Raw genomic sequence first — 24518 nt, forward strand, 5'->3', positions numbered from 1 at the left:
ATGCCTAGAAGACTATGTAGTACATAATAAGTACTCAATAAACATGCTGTTGGCTGAATGATTGGATGTCATGGTATTGTCCCCCTCCCTCAGAGAGCTCCGACATCACATCAGGGCTACGCTAATAGCAGGATGATGGCACGAGCTCCTACTAAGTTGCTTCTTAAAGTGCCACTTTAAAGAATATCTGACATAGAGTCCGTGCTCTAGCAACTCTGTTTTTCACTTTCTACAACATCAATTTCTATTTCCTACTTTGTTCAGGCCCCCAAACTTGCAACGCCTTTCTTTTTCACTTTCTGCATGAAAACCACTGGGAAATTAGGTGCCTCCAAATCCTCTCTCTTTAGAGAACACCCGCAATCAGACTGCCTCTCTTCACCTCCACCGCCGCCCATGGTCTCAGGCCGATGACAGCCACGTCTTCTGATGGTTTTCTGCTGTCACTCTTGGTCCCTCCCCACAACTCAGCTGCCAGAGGAACCCCCCCGAAAACATAAGTTAGATCTTGTCCCTGCTCTGTACATAACTCTCTGCAGGCTCCCAGCTCCCTTGGAGTAAAAACCAGGTCCTCACGGCAGCTCGGCAGTCCCTTCAGATGGTGACAAGTCCCTTGGTCCTTCTGTCATTTTCCGTCTTGTCCCACAGCCTGCTCTCCTCCTGACCCACTGTTCTCCGTGTCTCTCAGCTCCAGCAACTCTAGCCTCCCTGTTGGATGTTTCATAGATAGTTTTGTCATCACACATACATTCACAGTTAGTGCTTGTCTCCCCTGTTTGTCTTTTTTTGGGGAGGGGACATGCCTTTTATTGGTCTAAGGAGCATAACTAGTTAATAGGCTTGGGCAGAGCTCCCCTATCTGTATGGCTCCCATCTCCTTCTCCTGGGAGTTTGTGACTCACCCCCAGGAGAGAAGAGTGTTCTGGACAGGGGTAGCAGACAGAGCCAGGATAAAAAATACAGAACTGGGGTCTGAAAGGGTATCATGGTGAAGTAGAAAACACAGGGTTATGAGATCATCCAAATAAAAAGTCCACCAGGGCAGAAGAGAAGTTTCTCCACATGGGCCCCCCACCTGCCCTTGCCAGGAATGGGAGGGGGCTGGAAGCTTCGGCTGGAGATTTCCTACTGTGCCCTTCCTGCCATCAGCATCTCCCGGATGTTGCCCTCAGCTTCCTTCACACTCCGCTCCAGGTAGGATTTTTTTCTGTTCTAGTTCTTTAATTTTTCCTTCTGCTATTTTCTGTTTCTCTAACAGTTGATTGTGAATTACCTCCTTGGACTGAAGAATAAACATGCTTCCTACACCTTCATACATGTTAGTCTCATCTACCAAAGTCATAATCTCTGTATCTGTAAGATGTGTGTGCTTTTTCGTTCTGTTTAGCTGTTCAATCTGTATGTCTGCAAGCTTCACCTTCTGTTGAGTGTCAATAACTTTGGCTTGAAGTTCTGTGAAGGCCTTCTTCAACTCCAGATCCATGGGAGCTCCCATCTTGGCTCACTCTGTGCGCCTGCCTCTTTTTTTTTTTTTAATTAATCTCTACACCCAAAGTGGGGCTCAAACTCACGATGCTGAGATCAAGTCATGTGCTCCACCAACTGAGCCAGCCAGATGCCCCAAGAAGGGGAAGAATTTTTATTTATTTGGTTCACTGATGTACCTTCAGCGTCTAGAGCAATGGTGCCTGGCACATTACAGGTGTCAGTAAATATTTCTTGAATAAATAAATGTGAAGCATTATTTTGGACTAGATGGTGTTTCCAAAAGCAAAGGGGATACGCAGAAGTTCTTACAATCGCTCAAGAAATCAGGCACACTTTCCTTATACGGGGATTTTTTTTTTTTTTTTGTCTTAAAAAAAAATTAGCCCTCTCTCTTTATCCCTTTCCTAATTGAGAATAATTTAATATAATTGGCTTATTAAGGTTGCCTGGACAATAGGACATAGAAAAGGAACCTGCCTTTTGGGAATGTAACAGTAGGTAAGAAAATTAAATATGTGGAGACTGCAAAGAAATATCATGTGTTTGTGTCGTGTGACCTGTTGGCATAAACATACATATACGGACTGTGTGAAACCACTTTGATGATTCCTGCTTTTGATGCTACCTCCCCCCCCCACTTGTTTGCTTTGCTCTGCTCTCCCTCAGAACGTGTTTCCTCTCTATACATGTGCACAGCACTGTACATACATCCAGGAAAATATGGTCATTCAAGCGTGTGTGAAGTCCTGCATACCCCAAAGATTCATTTAAAAAGTAGGATCATGTTATAAATCTTGGCTGACAATCTAGTATTTGCCTAGCCAGGATGACCTCTGTACCAGAATTGGGGGCAGAGAGAGGGGGGAAGAGAGGGAGGGGAGAGGAGGGGGAGGCAATGGGGAGGGGAGGAAGGGTTGGAGAGGGAGGGGTAGGCTTTATAGGCATTTGGGTTGAGTGGATTGCAGCTTCTCATGAATATTTAGCCTGTTTGTCGCTATTGGGGTGTGTCTGAAGTATTAAAATGTGGATATGTCATATGTCACCGCATTGGCAATCATAACCCGGCTCAGATTTTGATGGTGTTTGAATTAATTCCTGATTCAAAGGGGACACACCAGTCCTGATTTTCCTTGGGAAGAAGTTTACTCCTGCTTCCTCCAGATCCACCCCATTCCTTGCTCTGGGCACTCGTCCTCCATGGCTCCCACCCACCTGCAGGGGCACTTCCGGCTCTGGTCTGGGTCTCCTGGCTCTCACACTTCCTACAAGGTCACTGCATTTTACCTTCTTCTTTCCCCTGGGAGACAAAGACTCACCTCAGCCAAGATTCTCACCTCTCCTCATACCTCCCTCCCTGACTCATCCTTGGTGCCCTGCTGGATTTGCCATATATCATAGATATGAACACCAGTTTACCAGTAGTTTGGCCGTTTTCTTTACCAAGCATCATATTTGTTATGAGGTTATCCAGAAATCGCAACAAAGCCCAGACGACTGCGTGAGAAGTCACTGTGGGTTGATAGAATTCTCGCAATGCAGCAGGTTCACTTCTATTAGTAGGTTCACACCTATTAAATCATTTACTCCTCAAACAACCTTATACAGCAGGTACTGTTATCATCACTCAATTTTAGGTAGGAGGACAATGAAGATGGGGTTAAGTGCTGGAGTTGGAGATTCTATTCAAGGTATTGTGGCTTCAAAAGGAATATCAAAGACTTGCCACCCAGCTGTGGGCCAAGAGCTCAGATTCCCTGGGTGTCTGCATTGTGTGCTTATCCGCTGGAATCTAGCAGCTAACACTCCAGTTATCTCTGCCTCTGCTGGGGAATCTTCCACCATGTGGCATGGAAAAGGTTAATAGGCTGTAAGGCAGGTCTTCGTGATTTCATTCCTTATCCATGGGTGTTACAATGCAATCTGCTTCCCCAGAGCTTGCCCTGGAAAATGACAGCAGGTCATGGGAAAAACAGGTCCATCTGTGTGTTGTTAGTCTGGGCTCCCGGTGAAAAGAGAGACCCTGGAAATGTCAATCCATAGGGTTCTGGAGAAGAATGGGGGTTTTTAGTTGCAAGTGAATCTGCAGAGTGGGTAATTCCAAATGACCCCTACATGGGGACCCCCTTCCCCTAGTAGAGCCAGTCTAGGACGTCCCTGCTTGATTCAGAGCAGAAGTGCTAACCTTGCCAGGGTTGTCTCCTAAGTGTCTTGGTTTATATAGGGTTTGGTTAGGAAAAGTCCCTGAAGACTTCCCCAACCCATCCATCCTTGGTCCCTTTAGCCTCCAGCTCTGCCTCTTGGATGAATAAGACCTTCTGGGTTCTCAGGGTTATTGCAACTATGCAAAACTAAAATCTATCAAAGGCAGATACTTGCTGGCCCAGCAACAGCGTGAGTCCAGATAGAGGGTTCCAATGAAAGCTGGGGCTTGAGGCCTATATTCCCTTCTCTTCCTAGAGCTCACAGAAATCAATCCAATAGGACATCTCAGCTAGAGACAGGGGAACTTGGCCTCTCCCGACATGCGGTGCTTGGTCTTGGCCTCCACTCCTCTCAACCCAATCATGAATTTTCTTTTGACCACTTCAGCTCCACTTACATTATCCAGGGGAGCCAGGAACCAAAGGAAGTCAGCATTTCCTATCTAGCCACCCCTGTCCTGGGCACATAGTAGAGTCAGTACTCCATAAGTCTGCACAGCTCACTGTGAGGTACATCTTCTACTACATTAGGATTTTGAAAAACCTGTTTCTTGGGGTCTGCTCAGCATAATTCCCTTGCTCATACCTTGCCTGGGAAATGCTCAGACTAAAAGCAAGAAACCACATGCTGCTGATAGGTCTATGCTGTTCAAGAGGAGACGGCAAAGCTGACAGGTACATCCTCCTTCTCAAAGTCCACACTGGATTATTTGTGGCAAAGCCCCTGCTGGTGGAGAGTCCAGGCCTTTGGCCTTTCACCTTTTGGACTCTTTGTGTTCATTAGCACCCTTGCTGAGGGGGAGACCCTGGCAGGAGGCAACACTCATAGGAGCCCATTCTCCTAGTGACTAACAGCTCTGTAGAAGGAAGGAAAGGTTGAGGTTAACACTTCAAATGAGGCCAATAAAGTTACACACCCACAGGGTTTCTATTTTTCCTGCTTTTTACCTATTACCAAGAGCTGGTTTTATTCCTCCATTCCTGTGAGTGATGGGGAAGACAAAGGTGTTGCCTCCTGCTCTGGTCAGAGCTCCTCGGAGGGCCTTGTGGAGTCTGGCTGGGGGAAGCAACTCTCCTTACCTTAGCAGTATAGCTGGCACCAAGGCACTGAGACAGCCACGAGCCCAGTGGAAGAAATGGAAAAGTCCATGGGGAAACAGGGCCAGGGTTTCTTGGAGGAATCGTGGAAGAGGAAACATCAGAGACAGAAATAGGAGACTCTGGGCAGTGATAAAATAAACTGTTTTAATGGAGGGCGCTCTGAAAGGGTCCTCTTTCCTTGCGCTATCCAGCAGCCGGTTTTCCTGCCTTGCGGCTGAACCCCAAGCCCCCACCGGAAGCTAGGATATTACTCTGGCCCTAGGTTCAGCCCCTCCTGGATCCAGAGGTGTGTCTGAATGACAGGAGATTGGAGTGAGCTGGCAGTCAGCCCCAGACCGTCCTGTGTGTGACCAGGCCCTAGGGAAAGGGACAGGAGGCTTCACTTCCAACCCGGGGTATTTCTCCATGGGGGAAAAAGGGTGAGGGGGGACAATCACTTTGAAAATCCAACTCTGGTCTTTACAAAGAGAACTAATAGACACTTTAGTGGTATATACAGGGTAGGGGGAAAGGGGAATGGAGAGGCAATTGCACTTAATTACATACGGTAGGTTATAGTTTACACCCATTGGAGAAATTTTACTTCTTCAAAAGAAATCTCACAATCAGCTGGGGGGGCGGGGGAGGACAGGAGGCTGCTGATATTTACAGAATGTGTGGCTCAGTTCAATAGCATGTGTCCTCCTCATTTCAGTAACAGATTCAAGTTTTTCGCATCAGTTTGTTCGATGAAGGAGTACAGTGTAGACACGACAGCTTTCTCTCTTCCGCCTCCGTGGCTTCTTGTCTGCTACCCGGAGGCCGAGTGGCAGTACTTGACATCTCGGAGAGGTGTGGCGACAATACTGCATAGAAGGGAAGGGAAGCTGCCCTCTGGGCTGTGCCTCCGAGCGCATTGTCCTTGTCTGAGGCGCCAGCGGGATGTCAGGTAGGCAGGGACCTCTCAGAGGTGCCTGTCAGGCGTCAGCGCTTTTCTGTGACAGCGGCCCGGAGGGTGACGGCGCGGAAAATGGGGTCCTTGTTGCCGTGCACAAAGTGAGCAGTGAGTGGGCATCACCAGGCTTGGAGGGGGCACTGTAGAGAGAGGAGAGAGAGCTCAGCTGTGTGCAGAGAGCAGGGATGATGCCACTTGTTTGGCTTCTCTGGGGGAGCTGAGGCCCCACTCGGCCAGCCAAGGGCCCGCCGGTGCCCCATGGTGGTCCTGAAGCATGCTCCCCGTAGGAGAACTCACGAGCCAGGTTTCCCGGCCACTTCAGGACACAGAGGTGAACTGCTGCGGACCTTGAAAGAGTCACAGCTCACTGAGCTTTATCCTCAAGTCAAGCTCCTCTTTCTGCGATCGTGGGGCTTACCGTGTGCTCCATGGGGTTGCAACTTGTAAGGGAGGGAGCTCTTGCCTCTCGTGGAAGTAAGCATCCTTTTCTTAACACCTCTAAGGACAGGGGTCCCCCCGGGCCACCGATCCCCAGACTTTAATGGATCTATGGGTCCCCAACAGCCTGTGAAAAATGTGGATTCCGACCAAGTGGGCTTGAGGTGGGCCTTGGCACCTGTGTTTCTAATCAGCTCCCAGATTGTACCAGTGCTACTGAACTATCCTGAGCAACAGGCTATGAAGCACCTGAGAAAATCATCGCTTGCTCACACAACATATTGGGGAAGAAGTGTGGGAAGTTGCAAAATGCTTTCTATAGGCTTGCTCCAAGTAAGGCAAAAAATCTAGCCTGAAGGCCTCTGATGCCAGGCTTCCCCGGGGAGCTGGGGGTGGGGGTCAGGAGTCTCCAGGATGGATGGAGAAACCCTCCCAGAGGAGCCACACCCTCCGTCCTGGGGCAGCCTCTCCTGCCAGAGCCCTGGGCCTCATTCATTTCAGCTGTCATGGAACATTATTCCTAGCCTTTTCCCTCCAGAGAGGCCCTTTCTGCTTTCCTAGTTTCTTCCTTCCCTTTCACCTGTTTTGGCATTTAAGGAGAAAGTTCTGCTTTTTGGCTTTAATGGCTCTCTCTCCGAAGACTCTTCCTTAAACACTCAGAAGCCAACATGCATGGTCATGTGTGTGGTGCGCGTGTGCACATTTGCACACACACACGCCTGTCATTACTACTAAAGGCCTATTATCCCATGCTTATCTCATGAATCAGTGCTCCCACCCATAATCCTGTATGAGGTTGCCATCATGCCCATTTTACAGATTAGGAAGACAAGCTCAAAGAGAGTGAATTGTCCAAGGTTTGCAGAACTCAGGCAGCATAGAGACAGATTCAAACTGGTTCTGGGTGCCCTCTAGCACGTGTTCTTTCTAACATGTTCTGAGGTTAACAGTCTTCCCTTAGCTTTGTGTTCTTAGTCAAGGCACCCTCTCTGTGCCTCAGTGTTCTCACCCATAAAATGGAGGTTGTTGAGGGGTCAGGTGAGCCGACACACGAGAAGTGCTCAGAATTAGCACCGGGCTATACAGGGTCTGGTCTATGAACCTTCTTCAGAGCATGATTGAGCTGCACATTCATTAGAGGGGACAGGCTCTGACCCTTTGAAATTCTTGAGGCCCCGGTCAGGGTCCTCTGATACCCTTTGCCTCCTCTTCCTCCCGCCACCCACCCCCACTTTTGAGTCTCTTGACTTCCCACTATCAGCCTTTTTCCAATTTTCAGATTTCAGGTGAGGAGAGAGAAATGGCTTGTGACCTTGCAGGTTTCAATAGAAGCGCAAACAAGAAGGGCAGATAAGGAGACGCCAGCGAGATTCTATGACCTGTCATTAGGGATGGGCTTCCCAGCTATCAAATGTTTGCTCACATAATAAAATGGTGGCAGAGCTCTAAATGTTGTCAAAGGAACTCAGAATTATTTGTCCCCTTCAGAGTCTAAACACAAACAGTTGATAAGGGTTGCGCTGTGGTCCCTCGGAACCAAGGCCCAGCATACCCAGCCCCACGGGAGTCCTGCCCACCTTCCCTCTGAAAGGGGTGGTAGTAAGGATGTCCTTGGTTCAAGAGGGCTTATTACATATGGTAAGGGCCAACATTCATGGAGGTCCTACGGTGTGCCAGGCACCATGCCAAGAAAGGGCTTTACACACATCCTTGTATAGGATTCACACACCAACCCTTTGAAGCAGGTAATGATCATTCCTTTATTGAACACATTTTTGAATGTTTTCTATACGCTTAGCACTGTTTCAGGCACTGAAGTTGCAGCCATGACTAAGACCCTGTCCCTATCCTCACAGAGTTTTTGAACAGTATGTAAATGAATATATGTGTGTATACACGTGTGAGCATATATATGTATATATATATATATGTACATGTGTCTACAAAATAAAATTTCAGATGGAGATGAATAATCTGTAGAAAAATAAGCATGATAACAGGTTAGGCTGATTTGAAGGAAAAGGGAATGATTTACAGAGGGCAATCAGGAGGGGCTTCCTTGAGGTGGTAACATTTGAGCTAGATGAGATGTGGGAGCAACCAGGCAAAGATATGCATTACGGGGTGTTCCGGGCTAAAAAAGACCACAAATGCAGTTCCACTGAAGCGGACTGGAAGAGGCAGAAGAGGAGGGAGGTGAGAAGCGCAGGGTTGGCAGGAGGCTGATCACACTGGGCCTTGGAAGCCGCTGTTTTGGCTTTGTTGGAATGGTTAGCTACTGGAGAGTTTTGATGCAGGGTGTGTGTGTGATATTTTTGGTTTCCTCTTTTAAGAGATAATTCTGGCTACTGTGTAGCAAGCAGACCATAACCACCATCATGGGGCTGGAGTGAGAGTGAGAGTGGGAAGTTGTGACCACTGTAGGGAGTGAGGGAAGGGGCTAGACTGATGGGGTGGTGAAAAGTGCTCAGATATGGGATGCATTTTGCAGGATCCCTAGCGGAATTTATCCACAGACTGGTTGTGGGGTGTGCAGAGAAAAATCAAGGAGACTCTAAGGTATCTCCTCTGAACAACTAGTATCATTTTTGGAAATAGAGAAGCAGTTTGAGTAGGGAGAAATAGGGGCAAAATGAAGAGTTCCTATTTTAGCGGAGCTTGTCGAATATATTAGGCATGTACATGTCCGTGCCAAAGATGCACTGGATTTGTGAATGGGCACTCAAGGGAGAGGTCTATACTGGAGACAGAACTACCGGATCAGGGCATCTGGGTGGCTCATTGGTTGACCATCTGCCTTTGGCTCAGGTCATGATCCTGGGGTCCTGGTATCAGACTCCCTGCAGGGAGGCTAGTTCTCCCTCTGCCTGTTTCTTTCATGAATAAATAAATAAAACCTAAAAAAAAAAAAAAAAAAAAAAAAAAAGAACTACTGGATCCACCAGTATGTACACTTGATTCAAAGCCATGGGATTGGAGGAGATCACCCAGGAGTGAACACAACAGAGAATGAGCTATAGGACCTTCCAATAACTAAATGTTGGGAAGACAAGCTGCCAGCTATGGAAATGAGGAGTGCCACAGTGGGGAGAACCAGAAAAGGGTACTGCCCCCAAATCCACGTGCAAAAAGGAGGGAATGATTAGCTATGTCAGGGGCAGAGATGGGAAAGTACCCACTGGGTTTGGAAACATAATGGTACTAGTGAGCAGGACAGGAGAGGTTTCAATGCCATGTGAGGACAAATGCTCCTATCAGGAATAGCCTCAAGACAGAATTGGGGCTGGGGAAGTAGAGACATTACAGATAACTCACGCTATTATTATTAAGATTAATATGGCTGGGGCAGCCAGGGTGGCTCAGTGGTTTAGCGCCACCTTTGGCCAGGGCCTGGTCCTGGAGACCGGGGATCTAGTCCCACATCGGGCTCCCTGCATGGAGCCTGCTTCTCCCTCTGCCTGTGACTCTGCCTCTCGCTTTCTCTCTGTGTCTCTCATGAATAAATAAATAAAATCTTAAAAGATTAATATGGCTCTGTTAATTAAAAATAATGACGGGGTGCCTGGGTGGCTCAGTCGGTTAAGCATCCAACTCTTGATTTTGGCTCAGGTCATGATCTCAGGGTTGTGAGATCAAGCCCCATGTTGGGCTCTACACTGGGTGTGGATCCTGCTGAAGCTTCTCCCTCTCCCTCTACTCCTCCCTCATCTTTCTCTTCCTCTCAAATACAATAATAAACAAACACATAAAGTGTAATGATTATCCTTCTAGTTTTACAGATGAGGGAACTGAGGCCTAGACAGATTGTAAGCAACCTGCCCAGAGTCTCACAGGAGAAAAGTCTGTGCTCCTAAACACAAGGAAGTTTTACTTCCTTTACTCCTTTCTACCTTCCACGTGTGACCATGGGGAAATAAGTGCCCTTGCCCATTTACAATCTTCCTTTCTGAGCTTGAGACACACTCAGTGTGGCCAGCAGGGGAAGCCATGTTTGCCCCAGCTGCCATGTGGGGCTATGTGTTTCAAGCCAAGCACCAACCTGGGAACTCACAAGACTTACCGCATTTGTTCCTTTCAGTGACCTCCACAGAAGAGGAATCATTATTCTCGTATTACAAGTGAGGAACCTGAAGCTCAGAGAGGCTAGGACTTTTCCCTGAGGTCACACAGGAAAAAGTGGTAGAATAGTAGGCCTGGGTCTGCATAACTGCCCAGTTGGTGCTCTTATTAAACATCACACTGTCCTGCCTGACCAGCAGTGGAGAAGGCTGGAATAGGGGGAAGCTGCTGGGATTTCTAAGAGGCTGTCTGCTTCCTTCTTGTCAGCACCCCTGATGAGTGACTGCTGGCTGGGGGGGAGCCTCTCCTGACCTCTCTCTAAACTAGGAAGTGGGTACAGAGGTTGTGGAAACAGGATTCGGCACGCAGCCTGCCCACACTTGCTCTAACCCATGTCAGTGCTTGCTGTGTTTTTTTTTCCAGACTGGCGGGGCATTGTCTTATAGGAGCTCAGGCACAGACCCACTCAGATGGTAACTTGCCGGCACCCGAGGTTGAAGAGGAGGGGGAGGCAGCAGTTCTGGAAAGGACAGAGGCAGGAGCTGCAGGTGATAAAGTTCCAGCCTGAGGTTCCTGAAATGTGATCCACAAGGCCCTGGGTCATATGTCTGTCCTGACAATGGAAACACTGGGATCAGATACAAGTTCAAATCCTGGCTTTATTTAGCCTTTTGCGTACATAACCCTGGGTCATTTTTCTGAGTGCTGAAAAATGGATGTTAGAAGGTGAGCGTTGTTGATTGGATTTGGAGTGAGAAGACTAAAGTCTGTAAGTCCAGCTCCAGATTTATCATCTGTGTGAATTTGGCCAGATGTCTCCCCACCTCTGAACCTCAGTGTTTTGCTCAGGAAGTTGGGCATAAAAAATATCTACCTTGCAGAATGGAGAATGGGTGGGAAGGGTAGCCAGGAAAGGTAAGAATGCCGAAGCACCTGGAGTGTTGCTTTGCAAATGGGAGGCCCTCAAAAAATGCTAGTTCTGAATAATTCATTCATTCATTCATTCATTCACTCATATTTACTGAATGTCTACTATACCCCAGGCATTTGGCTAAGCACAGAGGTCTCTGGTGCTCTGAGAAGTCCCCGCACTATTTGCTTTTTTTCCTGGGAGTGGGTGAGAGCACATCTGTGAATCAGCATAAAAATAGGAAGCAGGCATCTGGAGCCTAGGCTGAAGAAGTGAGATGGATGTGTTTCAGAGATGGTTCTGATCTGGAGAAATTTTATTGATGGAATCCCCTCTGGCCCCGTGTAGACCAAGCAAGGAGTTAAATTCTGAAGGAGTCAATAGAAGGTAACTCCTAAAGGATCACAGATGGAAAGGAGAAAGAGGGAAGGAGGCAGCACTTGACCATGTACCAGCCACTCTCTCAGGCACTGTTAACATCCTGTGAGGTGGGGGTTGGATTTTCCCCATGAGAGATGCAGAGGTTGTCTCACAGGGTGAATTAACTGCCCAAGGTCACATGAGGGTTTGGGGAAGGAACAGGGATGCAAGGCCGCTGGCTTTTCCTAGCACTCTGTGATGCCTCTCAAGAAGCATCATCCAGGAGGATGTGTCCCTTGGCACGGAGCATCTGTGCACAGTCATGGCCCCATTTGCCGTGCACATTAGCATAGGAAAGATTCAGAGAAGCCTCGCCTTATGGTGTGTAACTGTTTAACCCAGCCGTTTAACCCAGCTGTTCCTCCAACACAGATGACCAAGGAATCCTCCTCTTCTCACACCATGTGCCCCTGGATTCCCAGCAAAAGTCTTGAAACTCCTTTTGGAAGATAATACTTTAAAACAAAGAGAAAGCAGACTTGCTACCAGGTCTCTTTAAGAACTCCTTTCTGACCCTTTGCCATAGGGACAGGGTTAGCACGAATTTCTTCACCTCAGTTCTTTGGGTTGGGAGGCAGCCGCTTTAATCTCACTTGACTTCATTCTGCTCTCCCATTCCTCTCCTCCTTCAGTTTGGAGGAAGAAAGTTTCCTGACTGGAACACTTCTGTAGGGCTGAATTTTACTCTTGTTCCTGAGCATTAGGACCACAAGAGTGGCAAATGTGGTGGGTATGTTAGAGATGGAGGGTGGAAGGTAAGTATTGTTTAAGTGGAAGGAGCCCAGGATTTAGAGCCAAAGCCCAGGATCTGAAGGTCCAGCTCTAGAACTGACCGCCTGTGAGATCTTAGGCAGGTCACTCTCCCTCTCTGAACCTCAGTTTCTCCCTCTGTATGAAGGAAGTGGCAATAAAAAGAAAATGATTTAAACATAAAGTGCCCTGTGAATAGTTTTATCCTAAGTGTAATCACTCTTCTCTTCATCCCAGAAATGAGTCTACTGCTAGACTCCTGAACCGCCCAGGGACATAGGGACAACTTCATGGTGGTTCCGGAGGGCTGTTCATGAAGCTTCAAGGTCGGCTGGCCACTCTGTCCAGTGGAGGGGAGAAGCCATCTGGGGGCCAGGGCCGAGTCTCAGAGAGCATCTTGAAGTATTTCGATTAAGAAACCATTTCCTGAATTCAGAGGGCTTGTTTCAACAAGCAAGCATCAAAGTCAACTTGGGAAAGACAGGAATAATTAATCAGAGCCCTGTCTAGGGCTGACCAAGCGGCAGATGGATTGATAAACCTTTCAAAGGGGAAGGTATTCCCAAGCAGGGCTGCTGCGCCTGAATGCCCCCCTGACTGAGATTTGTGAGCATAGATAAATGTTTTCCCTGCTCACTACAAAGAGTGGGAAATCGCACAGGAGTTGAAGGGTAGAGTGATGGGGGGAGGTGTCCTTTCATCTTCCATTGGATGAGAGAAGAGTGGCAAAGCAGGTCCCACACACCTCTCCCTCTCCCCTCCACTCCAAAGCCCAGCTGCCCAGGCCGTATGTGTGTGTGTGTGTGTGTGTGTGTGTGTTCATGAGTGCACATGCACAAACCCAAGACATGCCAGGCACTTAATCTGCACGACCTCATCAAATCCTCAGAACAAGTAGATGTTATGACTGTCATTTTAAAAGTGAAGAAATGAGGGCTCAGAGAGATCAAGATCACCAAACAAGTGGCAAAACCAGGCACAGAACCCACCTGATCTACAATGCTGAGAGACCAGGAGGAGATGTGGGCAAAGGGAAGAAGAGAGAACCTGAGCCCATGAAAGAACCTGCTAGGCAGCACGTGGTGGTGGAGAATGTATGGTTCACAGGACTCAGATGGAAAAAAGACCATTGACAAGACCAAATCCTGTGAGAGGCTCTGATATGAAGTTCAAGGTTGTTACCTACTTATCTAGTAATCAATATAGAGGCCACATGGTTCTCACACTGAGCAGACCCCAGCTCCTAAAAGGTCCCATTGTATTATTCTGGAATCGCCAGGCGTGTTCAGATGTCTCACCCTGTTTCCTAATTCATGGTGTCCCATGACAGTCCAGCTGTCCAAGCTGCAGGGACGAGCCTTGTCTTTGACTGTCTTTACTACTCCATCAGCTCTTCATGGAGGTGGGAACTAGCCATCTGCCAGAAGGGTGACTGAGCCTCTGGATTTCCCACTTTTAGTGCACCAGGAAGTCAATTCTAAATTTTTTTATAAAACACCAGGTCAACGCAGGCCCCTGGAAGGCCAGGCTGCCTACTGGGGAATCTCCATGGTTTGGTAGAATTGGGTCATTCTCTGGAACTTAGAGCATTCTGGGTCCAGCATGGGTCCTGGAGGGGGGAGTTGGCCTCAGGACCCTGACTCACTACTCGCCCTTTCCACCGACTAACTTGTAGAAAGCCCTCAGAGATCCCTCTTGCAAAGCATGAAAGCAGGTCCCACACAGAGGGTGGGCTACGGAGGGTGTGGCTTTCCCAAGTCGCCCTTGGAAACATCTTTTCCATGGATCACCGATCAGTCCATGGGGGACGATTCAGTCTCAATACCTCAAGGCTCTGTGTAATCCAGTCTCCAGTGATTTATTAAGCTCTGGTTATTTAGTGGTCTTGTTGGGGGAAGTTGGGGTGAGCAGTAAGTCCCTTTAGCCGGTGGCCCACCGTCTTTGCCCTCTGACCCCGGGGATTCCTTTAGCAAGTAACGAGACACCTGGGAAGGGCCAGGCTCCACACTCTCTCTGCACATCAATAGCCTCAGACATTGCCCCCTCCCCATCCCACTGGCATTACCTGTTTACTGGAAGACATGTTGGTAAGCGTACTGATGCTGCTGGTATCTGTGACCACCATCGCAGAAGGAAACCGGGAGGTATGGGAATACTGGGGGGGTTCCTGCTTGTGTGTATACACTGGAGAGACAGAGTGAAGACAAAGACAAGGTGCAGATCACACAGGTGTATACACAGCTATAGACCCCCCATCCCACACCATAGCTCCTGTGTCCCCAGGCAGGTAAAAGGGGGTGTGGCGCTGGTGGTTTTGGAAGGCAGCAGGATGCGGTAAAAAGAATGGCCATGTGTTTAAATCCTGGCTCCTCAATTAAGTTGCTTAACCTCAATTTCCTTATCTGTAAATTGGGAATGATACCTATTGTAGGATTAGAAAACATCAAGTGTAAAGTACTTTGTACCAAATACATAAACAGCTTTGCACAGTGTCTTGTATATAGTAGTGGATGGGGATCCCCGGGTGGCGCAGCGGTTTAGCGCCTGCCTTTGGCCCAGGGCGCGATCCTGGAGACCCAGGATCGAATCCCACGTTGGGCTCCCAGTGCATGGAGCCTGCTTCTCCCTCGGCCTGTGTCTCTACCTCTCTCTCTGTGTGTCTCTCATGAATAAATAAATAAATAATTAAAAAAAAAAGTTCTGGGGATCCCTGGGTGGCACAGCGGTTTGGCGCCTGCCTTTGGCCCAGGGCGCGATCCTGGAGACCTGGGATCGAATCCCACGTCGGGCTCCCGGTGCATGGAGCCTGCTTCTCCCTCTGCCTGTGTCTCTGCCTCTCTCTCTCTCTCTCTCTGTGTGACTATCATAAATAAGTTAAAAAAATTAAAAAAAAAAAGTTCTAAGTAGCTAGCGAACATAAACGAGCTGGTCAGCGTAAGCTTATCATATCTGCCATGATTCAAGCACCAGGTCTTATGCAAGCAATTATAAATTAATCATTATAATTAGACACAGGTATAATTGAATAATTCTGGGTTGTTCCAGTTTGCACAAAAATGACATCATATGTCATTTTATGACATCACTAGGAAGGATGGTAGACAAACGGAGACTAGATTCAAATAAAACCTCCAGGAACATGTGATCCATTTTTTTAGTTTTTCCAGTATTCTTTACCAAGTCTAGAATTTTGGACTCATGTGATTTATCCATTAGATTCATATAAATTCCAAGTCACAAGACCAACTAACAGAAGCATGTAGATGCTTGGCCCTGAGGGAGAGACCAGCCTCTTCTACCATAGCATCCTCTAGTAGGAAATGGGGTAAAGGTCATGCCCTGCTACCCTATCTTGTCTTTTCTGTGGAGGGAGGCTGGTTATTGCCTGGGCCTGGGGCCCCCAGCTGGGCCTCGGTGGTCCAAAGTCCCTGGGGACCTCTCTCTGACAGTCTCACCTGGGCCTGGCCCCTGAGGAATCCTGCCCAGGTGAGGGGGCAGGAACAAGTAGGGGCCCTGAGAGAAAGGAAAGTAGGTACACGTGGTCCCAGACGCTGCTACAGGTTATGGCAGATTTTTTCAGAAGCCACAAAATATGTGATTGGAATGCGAGATGGTGCTTAGAAACCAGCTCCTCAGGCCTGAGGCGGGGAGAGAGCCCTGAGGATAGAAGAAGGCTGAACTTGGCTGCTCTGCCTCAGACTCACAGCTCTAAGGCAGCCAGGGGAGAAACAAAAATCCTCTTCCCCATTCCTGCCTCGTCCTATTAAAAAGTCCCTTAATAAATCATCACTTGCATTTCTCTAACTCTTAGGTTTACCAAACACGGTTCATACCCATTCTTATTTCATCCCCATAATCACTCTATGTTATTTATTTCATCCCCATAATCACTCTATGTTATTTATTTCATCTCCATAATCACTCTACATTCCATTTCATGGATGAGGCAATTGAGTGACTAAGTAACTTTACCAATGGCTACACAGGTGGTAAGCTTCCGAGCCAGGATTTAAATCTAGGTGTGTCTGACTCCAAGATGATCGCTCTATTCCAGAGACTCCTTTGTGTTCCTGTGGGATTGTGCCTGCTGTGATTTATCCCCAGACTTGTAGGCCAGGGGCTGGATCCTGACCTGGGGCTCAGGATGGAGGCTGGGGGTGGGTGGGAAACTGGTTGAAAGATAGGACTTGGGAGTAGTTGTAGAAATAGGATATGAGAACTAGCCTGGATACTAGAACTAGCCAGGTGGGGTAGGGAGTGCAGAAGCACTAATATTCCTTATCCAAGATGGCGTGCACATGGTACTTTCCATCTATATCGATGGTTCTCGATTAGAGATATTTGGGGTATGTAAATTTGACAGCATGGGGAATCTAGAAGATTCTTCAATTTCAGGGAATGCAAATTGCATGCCTACTCTTGTCATTTGGTAATGGCTGCTTGGGATTTTAGATTGAAAAGGCCAAGTTAAGGCTTATGGGGAAAAGGCGCTGTGGTTGACTGGTGAGCCCATCCATGGGTGCCAGAGTGGGATGGCATGTGTTCCACATATGGGCTACCTCTGCTATCTCCAACTCCCCTTTACACATAGGCCTCAACTGTCCTCTTTCAACCTCTCCCAGGAATGTTGGAGGTAGAGGGTAGGTCTAGGAAAGGCACAGACCATACAAAGTCATGTTGAGAAACTGTGTGGGTTGATAACAAAGTGATCAAATCAGTACACTTCTGAACAAGTACAGATTCAGAGAGGGCAGAGGTGGGCTGCTTAGGGCCCTTGGTGATGCCCACCCCCACTCTCCGCACCCCACACCCGCCTCCTTACTGTGGGAGTTCTGCAGCTGAGTCACGGCTGCCATGAAGGGCTGCTGGGTCATGTGGCTGCCGGGACTCTGCTGCATGAGGGGCTGCTGGTGAGGGCTGTGCAGCTGCTGGGAGAACTGGACAGGCTGAAGGGCTGCCAGGCTGCCGGCCACACTGTTGATGACGGGGACGCTCTGTGCTTGGGAGGTGTTGAGGCCTGTGGGAGCAAAAAGGAAAGATCAGAGGTGGCTTTGGGGATGGGGAGTAGTGAGAGGCCAGATATGGTCACTGACTGAGCCCTGCTGTGTGCCAGGCACAGCTGGGCCTCGCGTGAGAGACTGCATGGGAAATGATTTTATAGATCCATTCTACAGACAAAGAAACGGAGGCTCGGAAAGATTGACTTGCTCATGTTCCACAGTGAGATGTGAATGGAAATGGGCTTACACAGATCTGAGTGGTTCCTCCCAAACTTGGCTCCCTTTAGGTGGCTAGGGCCCTGGGAAACCTGCCTCTAACTCATCCACTCCCTCCAGGCCTGACTGGCAGAGAGAGGCCTGCCTGGGTGCCCTAGGGGCAGTTAAAGGCAGCCCCTCTCAGGCACAGATTATTGCTCAGACCGGTCTGTCCAGCAGAGGGCAGCAGTGTTCAGGAACTCACATTGTCATTAAAAACCAAAACAAACAAACAAAAAAACCCAAACCACCTGCAGTCTGAGGAGTATGAAGTCAGAAGCCCCTCATTTAGTAGACTTGTGCAAAGACCTTGGCAGAGGTCAGGTGCTCATTCTCTTGACTAGAGCAGAGAGGGGTAAAAATACCGGACCTCAGCCAGTCTGTGGAGCAGACATGTCTTTTTCTGGCGGCACAGGGTTTGTGGCATTCAAAGGTCCAGGGGCTGGGAGGAGGAAGATGTAAGTTGAAGGTTGGCAGTTGACAGCAACTCTTGGCATCTTTCTATTCTGGAGATGTGAGGCCTCTGTGGTACTGTTCTGTTTCTACATCCCAAGGCCTCTTCAGAACAGGGCCCGCATTGCAGAGACTAAGTCCCTGGTCCCCCAATCCCCCACTCCATGTGCTCCCTGGGCAGGAATCTGGGGGAGACAGCCAAGCCAGGGTGGGAGTGGGGATGAGAGCATCAGGGGCAAGACACTCCAACCTTTTCCCCAGAGCTGCCAATGTTCCCTTGACCTTGCTTCTGTGAAACGGGGGGCAGGATGGAATGATGAAGAAAATCCAGAAAAAGGTCTCTTTTGGACAAGTGTGTGTGAGATACCTAGAGGGCCTTTCTTGAAATGGAGAAGGTTCCAGAAGTGGGTTTGAGGGAAGTCCTCTAGAGATAGCACAAAGACCTCAGCCATTGCTTACTCAGGGCTGTAGCTGATACTGTTATCAGAAACCTCAAAGGTGAGACCCCTGAGCAGAAGTGAAAGGAGAATAAGCCCCCTCCTGGCTCTCTTGGTGGGGTGCTGGGGCTGGGTCCTCTGATCCCCCTCAGACCAGCACTATCTCCCATTCCCCAGGGGCTCAGGTCCCCAAGCTCGAGTCTCACCTGATACCCTAATATCCTGTTTCCCTCCCCTACCTTCTGCTGTGGTCTCAGTCTCCTTGAGAGGCCCCACGGACTTGCTGTTTCCCCAGGAGCCCACTACTGCTGCTGTTTTGGGAAATCTCTGCCCAGAAAAGCAAATTACCCGTCAAGAGTGGATGACATTTGAGGGCACAGTTCTGAAACCTGCCTGTGCTGTAGAATCATCTGGGGGAACTCTTTAAGAAATATACATTCCTCCGCCTCACCCAAGACTTAATGAGTCAGAACCTTTGGAGGTGAGGCCCAGGAATCTTATTTTCAACACAGTCTATGATGCTGCCGTGCCTCAATTCCAGGATCGAGAGCCACTGATGTCATTCTAGCTCCTACGGAGTGTGACTCTTGGCCTTTTCACCTGTTTTCTGGGCACTAGGCACAGATTCCTGCCTGAGAAGCTTATTGTCCAGTCCAGTAGGTGAATAGAGAATGAGGAGGAGTCAGCAGTGCCAAGGACTTTGTTATCATATTCTCTGTGGGCCTCCATGGGCCCGAGGCAGGACCCTCAGACTCAATGAGACAAGACTGGCCATAGGAGGATGCCTGCAAGCAATTCTTTAGCCTGCCACTCCACAGGGCAGGACCACATGTCTCAGCCAAGTTTTCTGATCCTCACCATTTTTCATGCTCCCCCCAACTCCAAACACACACACGGGCGCGCGCGCGCACACACACACACACACACACACACACACACGCATGCATCACACACACACCCTTCCAAGGGCAATGGCCACTCTGGTGCTGCCCATTTGCAGTAGGAGATTAAGAATACAGCAAGAAGGTAGAGGAGTATGGGTTGGAAGAAATTACGAGGAACAACATTGAAAAATATGGAATAGCTCCTGGGAAAGCTATTTAGTTCAGCTAGTGCCTAAGAAAAAGATAAGGAGTGTGGTGTGTGTGTGTGTGTGTGTGTGTGTGTGTGTGTGTGTGTGTGTCAGCTAAAGTTTGATGTGGGAAGAAAGAAGGTAAGTGGAATGGTTTGTGTATCTTTTTGGTTGTGGAAATAAAGAGGTGCCATATCTTACCCATGTGTCTTTTAACCAAATCTTCTAGAAGGCAAGCAAGCTGGTTTTACGTATCCTATCTCATTCTCAAACCCTGGTGTTAGTATGGTTACCATATTCCTGTGAAAAGGCAGTAAGTTTAAAATAGTTTTTTATTTTGTGAGTCCTCTAAAAGCTTCTCTATTCCCATATCTCTTTGGAAAAAAAAGGTGCAGAGTGCACCTACTTCTGAGCAATTGAGGATACAGTGAGAACCACACATGCTCAGTAAAGCTGCATGCCTCCAAGGGCCTAGCCCTGTTTTGCACTCCAAGAGCACAGAAGCCATCCTCCTCAGAAGTGATCTGAGTTGCTACCTCAGCTAGAGCTGATTTAGGGAGAGAGAAAGAAATAGGAAAAGGCAGGAACAAAATAAAGAGAAGGTCAGTATACAGGCACTCGATACAGGGAGGCCCCAAGGACAAGAGGATGATATCAGATTGAAAGAAAGATGGCAACGTGCCACCCTCAGATCTCTCCTGAGACTTCTGGGGAATACTTCCCAGGGTCACGATGATGACTTGGCCTGAGCTGTCAAGATGAAGCTGAAAACATACTGAATACTCATGGACATTAGAATTCTGAGAGAGGCAGGGGCACCTGGGTGGCTGATTGTTGACCATCTGCCTCCTTCTCCCTCTGCTTGTGTCTCGACCTTTCTCTCTGTGTCTCCCATGAATAAATAAATAAAATCTTAAAAAAAAAAAAGAATTCTGAGAGAGGCACCCCCAGGTGCAGCCCCCTCTGCCTTCCTGTGCCCTGACCTGGCGTCTGTGAGAGCTACAGGCTTGCTGTGGAACGAGAGCCTCCTAGGGTTGGAAGGACCCGATCCATCCATCTCTAGTCTTCAGGAGTGTTTCTCCTTAAAGACTGAGATGCTACAACAGTTTGCCTCGGAGTTCCCTCTCGCTGTACTGTCACCACTGACCAAAGAGGCATCCTGTGACCTCTTTAGAAGGAAGCCTATCATGGCTCCATCTCCAACCAACACAAAGAAACATCAGCACAACTTCCTAGAAAATCTATCACATCCTTAGAGGTAAAAATGAACACAAGACAAAGGTATAAGCTCTGATATTACACATACTCATGCTTTACATAGATTCATAAGCATGTCTATATGCCCTGTTATTTGATCACCTCAGCAACCCATTTTACAGATGAGGAAACTGAACCCCAGTAAGGTTAATGATTTGCCCCCGAATGCCCAGCTGGTGAGCCGTGACCAAGACTCAATGTGACTCCATCATTTTCTCTTTCTTTAGGCTGAGCAGTTGAAATATTGTTGAGAAGAGAGATAAGGAACAAAAACAAGTGAAATCAAGTCTACGAGTGGCAGGTGAGTTTGAAGGGGGTCTTCTATCAACCTTTTTAAAAATAAGGCTGGCTCCCTTCCCACACTTCTCCCCCCCCCCCCCCGCCCCCCAGGTTTTCTGACCAACAATGGAGCTTACTTTGTGCAATGGCCATGACTCCAGACAGGGGGGTCATGATGAGGTTTTGAGATTGCTGGGGGTTATGATGGGACAGGCTGTGGATATTCGTCAAGGTGCTGACAGGTGGCAGACCACCTCCTGAGACAGAGATCTGCTGGAGAGAGAAAAACAAGTGGAACATGAGTGGACTCTGGACTGCAAAGAACAGCATTCAAAACGATGTGGCTCAGCAATTTCTTGGCACAGCTAATTCACCCAGCCACCCACTCATTGATTCATTAAACAATAATTCACTGAGGCTCAGGCACAGTTCTGGGCGCTGAAGACAGAGAAGTAAAATACACAATAATCCCTCCCCTTATGGTGCTTCCATTTATTGACTGTCTTTGAGTTATGTGGCTGCGCTTAGGACTTCTTGGGTTTCTGGGTATCGTAGGACTGTCACTTGCTCAGTTTGGAAGTATCCTCCATTCTGCTGTATGCCTTCTGTATTATTGGTGCTCAAGACATGTGTTTGCTCAATCCAATCATGAAATGGGCAAAAGACATGAACAGAAATTTCACAGAGGAAGACATAGACATGGACAACAAGCACATGAGAAAATGCTCCACATCACTTGCCATCAGGGAAATACAAATCAAAACCATAATGAGATACCACCTCACACCAGTGAGAATGGGGAAAATTAACAAGGCAGGAAACCACAAATGTTGGAGAGGATGTGGAGAAATGGGAACCCTCCTGCACTGTTGGTGGGAATGTGAAGTGGTGCAGCCACTCTGGAAAACTGTGTGGAGGTTCCTCAAAGAGTTAAAAATAGAGCTGCCCTACGACCCAGCAATTGCACTGCTGGGGATTTACTCCAAAGATACAGATGCAGTGAAACACCGGGACACCTGCACCCCGATGTTTATAGCAGCAATGTCCACAATAACCAAACTGTGGAAGGAGCCTCGGTGTCCATCGAAAGATGAATGGATAAAGAAGATGTGGTTTATGTATACAATGGAATATTACTCAGCCATTAGAAACGACAAATACCCAACATTTGCTTCGACGTGGATGGAACTGGAGGGTATTATGCTGAGTGAAGTAAGTCAATCGGAGAAGGACAAACATTATATGGTCTCATTCATTTGGGGAATATAAAAAGTAGTGAAAGGGAATAAAGAGGAAAGGAGAAAAAATAAGTGGGAAATATCAGAAAGGGAGACAGAACATGAAAGACTCCTAACTCTGGGAAATGAACTAGGGGTGGTGGAAGGGGAGGTGGGCGGGGGGTGGGGGTGACTGAGTAACGGGCACTGAGGTGGGCACTTGACGGGATGAGCACTGGGTGTTATTCTATATGTTAGCAAATTGAACACCAATAAAAAATAAATTTATATAAGAAAAAAGACATGTGTTTGCTAAAAATAATGCCTGAAGTCTGCCCTAGTGAGAGTAGATGAGGGACTAGGGCAGAAGCACAGGAAAGCTGACTACAGGCTCCATTAAGTACTTAGCCTCTCAGACATTACCTGACAAACCTCACTGTACTTCCGTGAGGCAGACACTTCACAGTAGATCTGCATCAGGTAGATATGGTATCAGGTAGATATATCACCATTTCACTGATAGAAAAACCAAGGCTCAGAGTAGATACAGTTACTGCTTAAGATCCAATAACTCAGCAAGTGGTATATCTGGTTTTCAAACTGAGGTCTGACTCTAGAAGTCAAGTTCTTGGCTTTTATAGAGGGCCTTTCCACACCCAGGCAATTATTACTGTGGGTTGGGGGAGATCAGCCATCACTGGGCTTCTCTGTCTTTTCCAAATCTCCACTAACCATTAAAAAACTTTTTTCTTTTTATCAAGGTGCTGATATTGTAAAGACAAAGCTACTAAAAATAAGCCCTGGGCTCCAGGTGCCCGCATTCTGTTGCACCATTATATTTTAATGACAGATTAGTAAGAGAAAGCTACAAATTTTAATGTGTTTACATCACACATAGCCACTTTGAATCCTTTTATTTTATTTAATTAATTAATTAACTTATTTATTTATTTATTTATTTTTAAGATTTTATTTATTTATTCATGAAAGACACACACAGAGAGAGAAGCAGAGACACAGGCAGAGGGAGAAGCAGGCTCCATGCAGGCAGCCTGATGGGGGACTTGATCCCGGGACTCCAGGATTACGCCCTGGGCCGAAGGCAGGCACCAAACTGCTGAGCCACCCAGGGATTCCCTGAATTCTTTTATTAGTGATCAAATCCTTTTATTTATTCCTAATAGTGTCTTTTCCTTTTTGATTTTCTCCATGGAGAAAAAAAGTGTATAATGTGTATAATGGCATCACAAGCACACATACTGATAAGGTCTCTTCCTTGCTACTAATATATGTACAGGTCTTATTGCATTGGTCAGAAATTTCTAAATGGTATTAAACAATAACAGCTGTCAAAGATGTGCTTACTTTGATTGTTGTTTTCAGAAATGCTTCCAAAGGTTCCCCATTAATTATAAGGAGCTATCAGTTTTACACACACACATATGCACACACACACACACACACACACTCTTTTGGTGACAAAGTAGTTTACTTACTATTAGAGTTTAAAAATTATTTTTAAGAAAGGATGTCTCAGGGCACCTGGGTGGCTAAGTCAGTAGAGCATGTGACTCTTGATCTTGGGGTTGTGGGTTCGAGCACCATGTTGGGTATAGAGATTACTCAAAAATATAATCTTAAAGAGAGAGACAGAGAGAAGGGAGAGGTGGGGAGGAAGGAAGAGAGATATCTCCTGTCGTTCTGAACTACTCCAGACATTCTTGATGGTATCAGGACCACTGGGAGGGACTTTAGGTTTAGGATACATACATTCATGTCTGAGTAGTCCATTTGCCCTCCTCCCAGAGCTTGTCAAATTAATAAGTCTCACACCAGCACCCAGGTAAGACACTATCTCCCACTCTGACCTTCTGGTCAACCCCACAGCTTCCAAGGTTAATTTGAAAAAGAAAGGAAGGAAAAAAAAAAAACGAAACAGGTTTGTTTGTGTTTTTAAAATGGGTATCAGAAATCAGTTGGGGGATGTGTCACATGACCAAGAAGGAATTCTGACCACATCAAACAAGAGAGAACCAGCCTGTTTGCTAGACTTGTTTTTTAAAATGTCAGAGTCATTAAAAAAAAAAAAATTCAGTAACCTGCCTCCAGACTTCCCTTGGGTAGTGTAGTCCTTTGGAGAAAGTCAATGAAGTGACGGTAATCTCTAACGTATCAATGTTTGATTTTAATGGTGAAAGAGAAACACAGATGCCAATTATAAAAACAACTTCAATGTGCAATGGCATT

The 24518-nt window shown here is 47.4% G+C and overlaps 1 protein-coding gene and 1 pseudogene across 7 annotated transcripts in view; both read right to left on the minus strand.

Moving 5' to 3' along the window:
* Positions 1–1125: 1125 nt before the first annotated feature.
* On the minus strand, positions 1126–1495 carry LOC112918087 (prefoldin subunit 1 pseudogene; annotated as a pseudogene).
* Positions 1496–4914: 3419 nt separating this feature from the next.
* The window catches only part of HNF1B (HNF1 homeobox B), a 56007-nt gene continuing 36403 nt past the window's right edge, over positions 4915–24518 (minus strand). For 3 of the 7 annotated variants that reach the window (XM_072747685.1, XM_025996246.2, XM_025996248.2), the window contains 4 exons: positions 21192–21327; positions 17124–17318; positions 14367–14485; positions 4915–5864 (listed from right to left, as the gene is read on the minus strand). In XM_072747685.1, coding sequence (XP_072603786.1) covers positions 5844–5864; positions 14367–14485; positions 17124–17318; positions 21192–21327 — 471 coding nt within the window. In that variant the 3' untranslated portion in view covers positions 4915–5843. The remainder of the gene's footprint in view (positions 5865–14366; positions 14486–17123; positions 17319–21191; positions 21328–24518) is intronic. The other 4 variants (XM_025996249.2, XM_025996247.2, XM_072747686.1 and 1 more) reach the window with 3 other exon arrangements.

The sequence above is a fragment of the Vulpes vulpes genome, chromosome 2, assembly GCF_048418805.1.
Source record: "Vulpes vulpes isolate BD-2025 chromosome 2, VulVul3, whole genome shotgun sequence".
NCBI classification, from domain to species: domain Eukaryota; kingdom Metazoa; phylum Chordata; class Mammalia; order Carnivora; family Canidae; genus Vulpes; species Vulpes vulpes.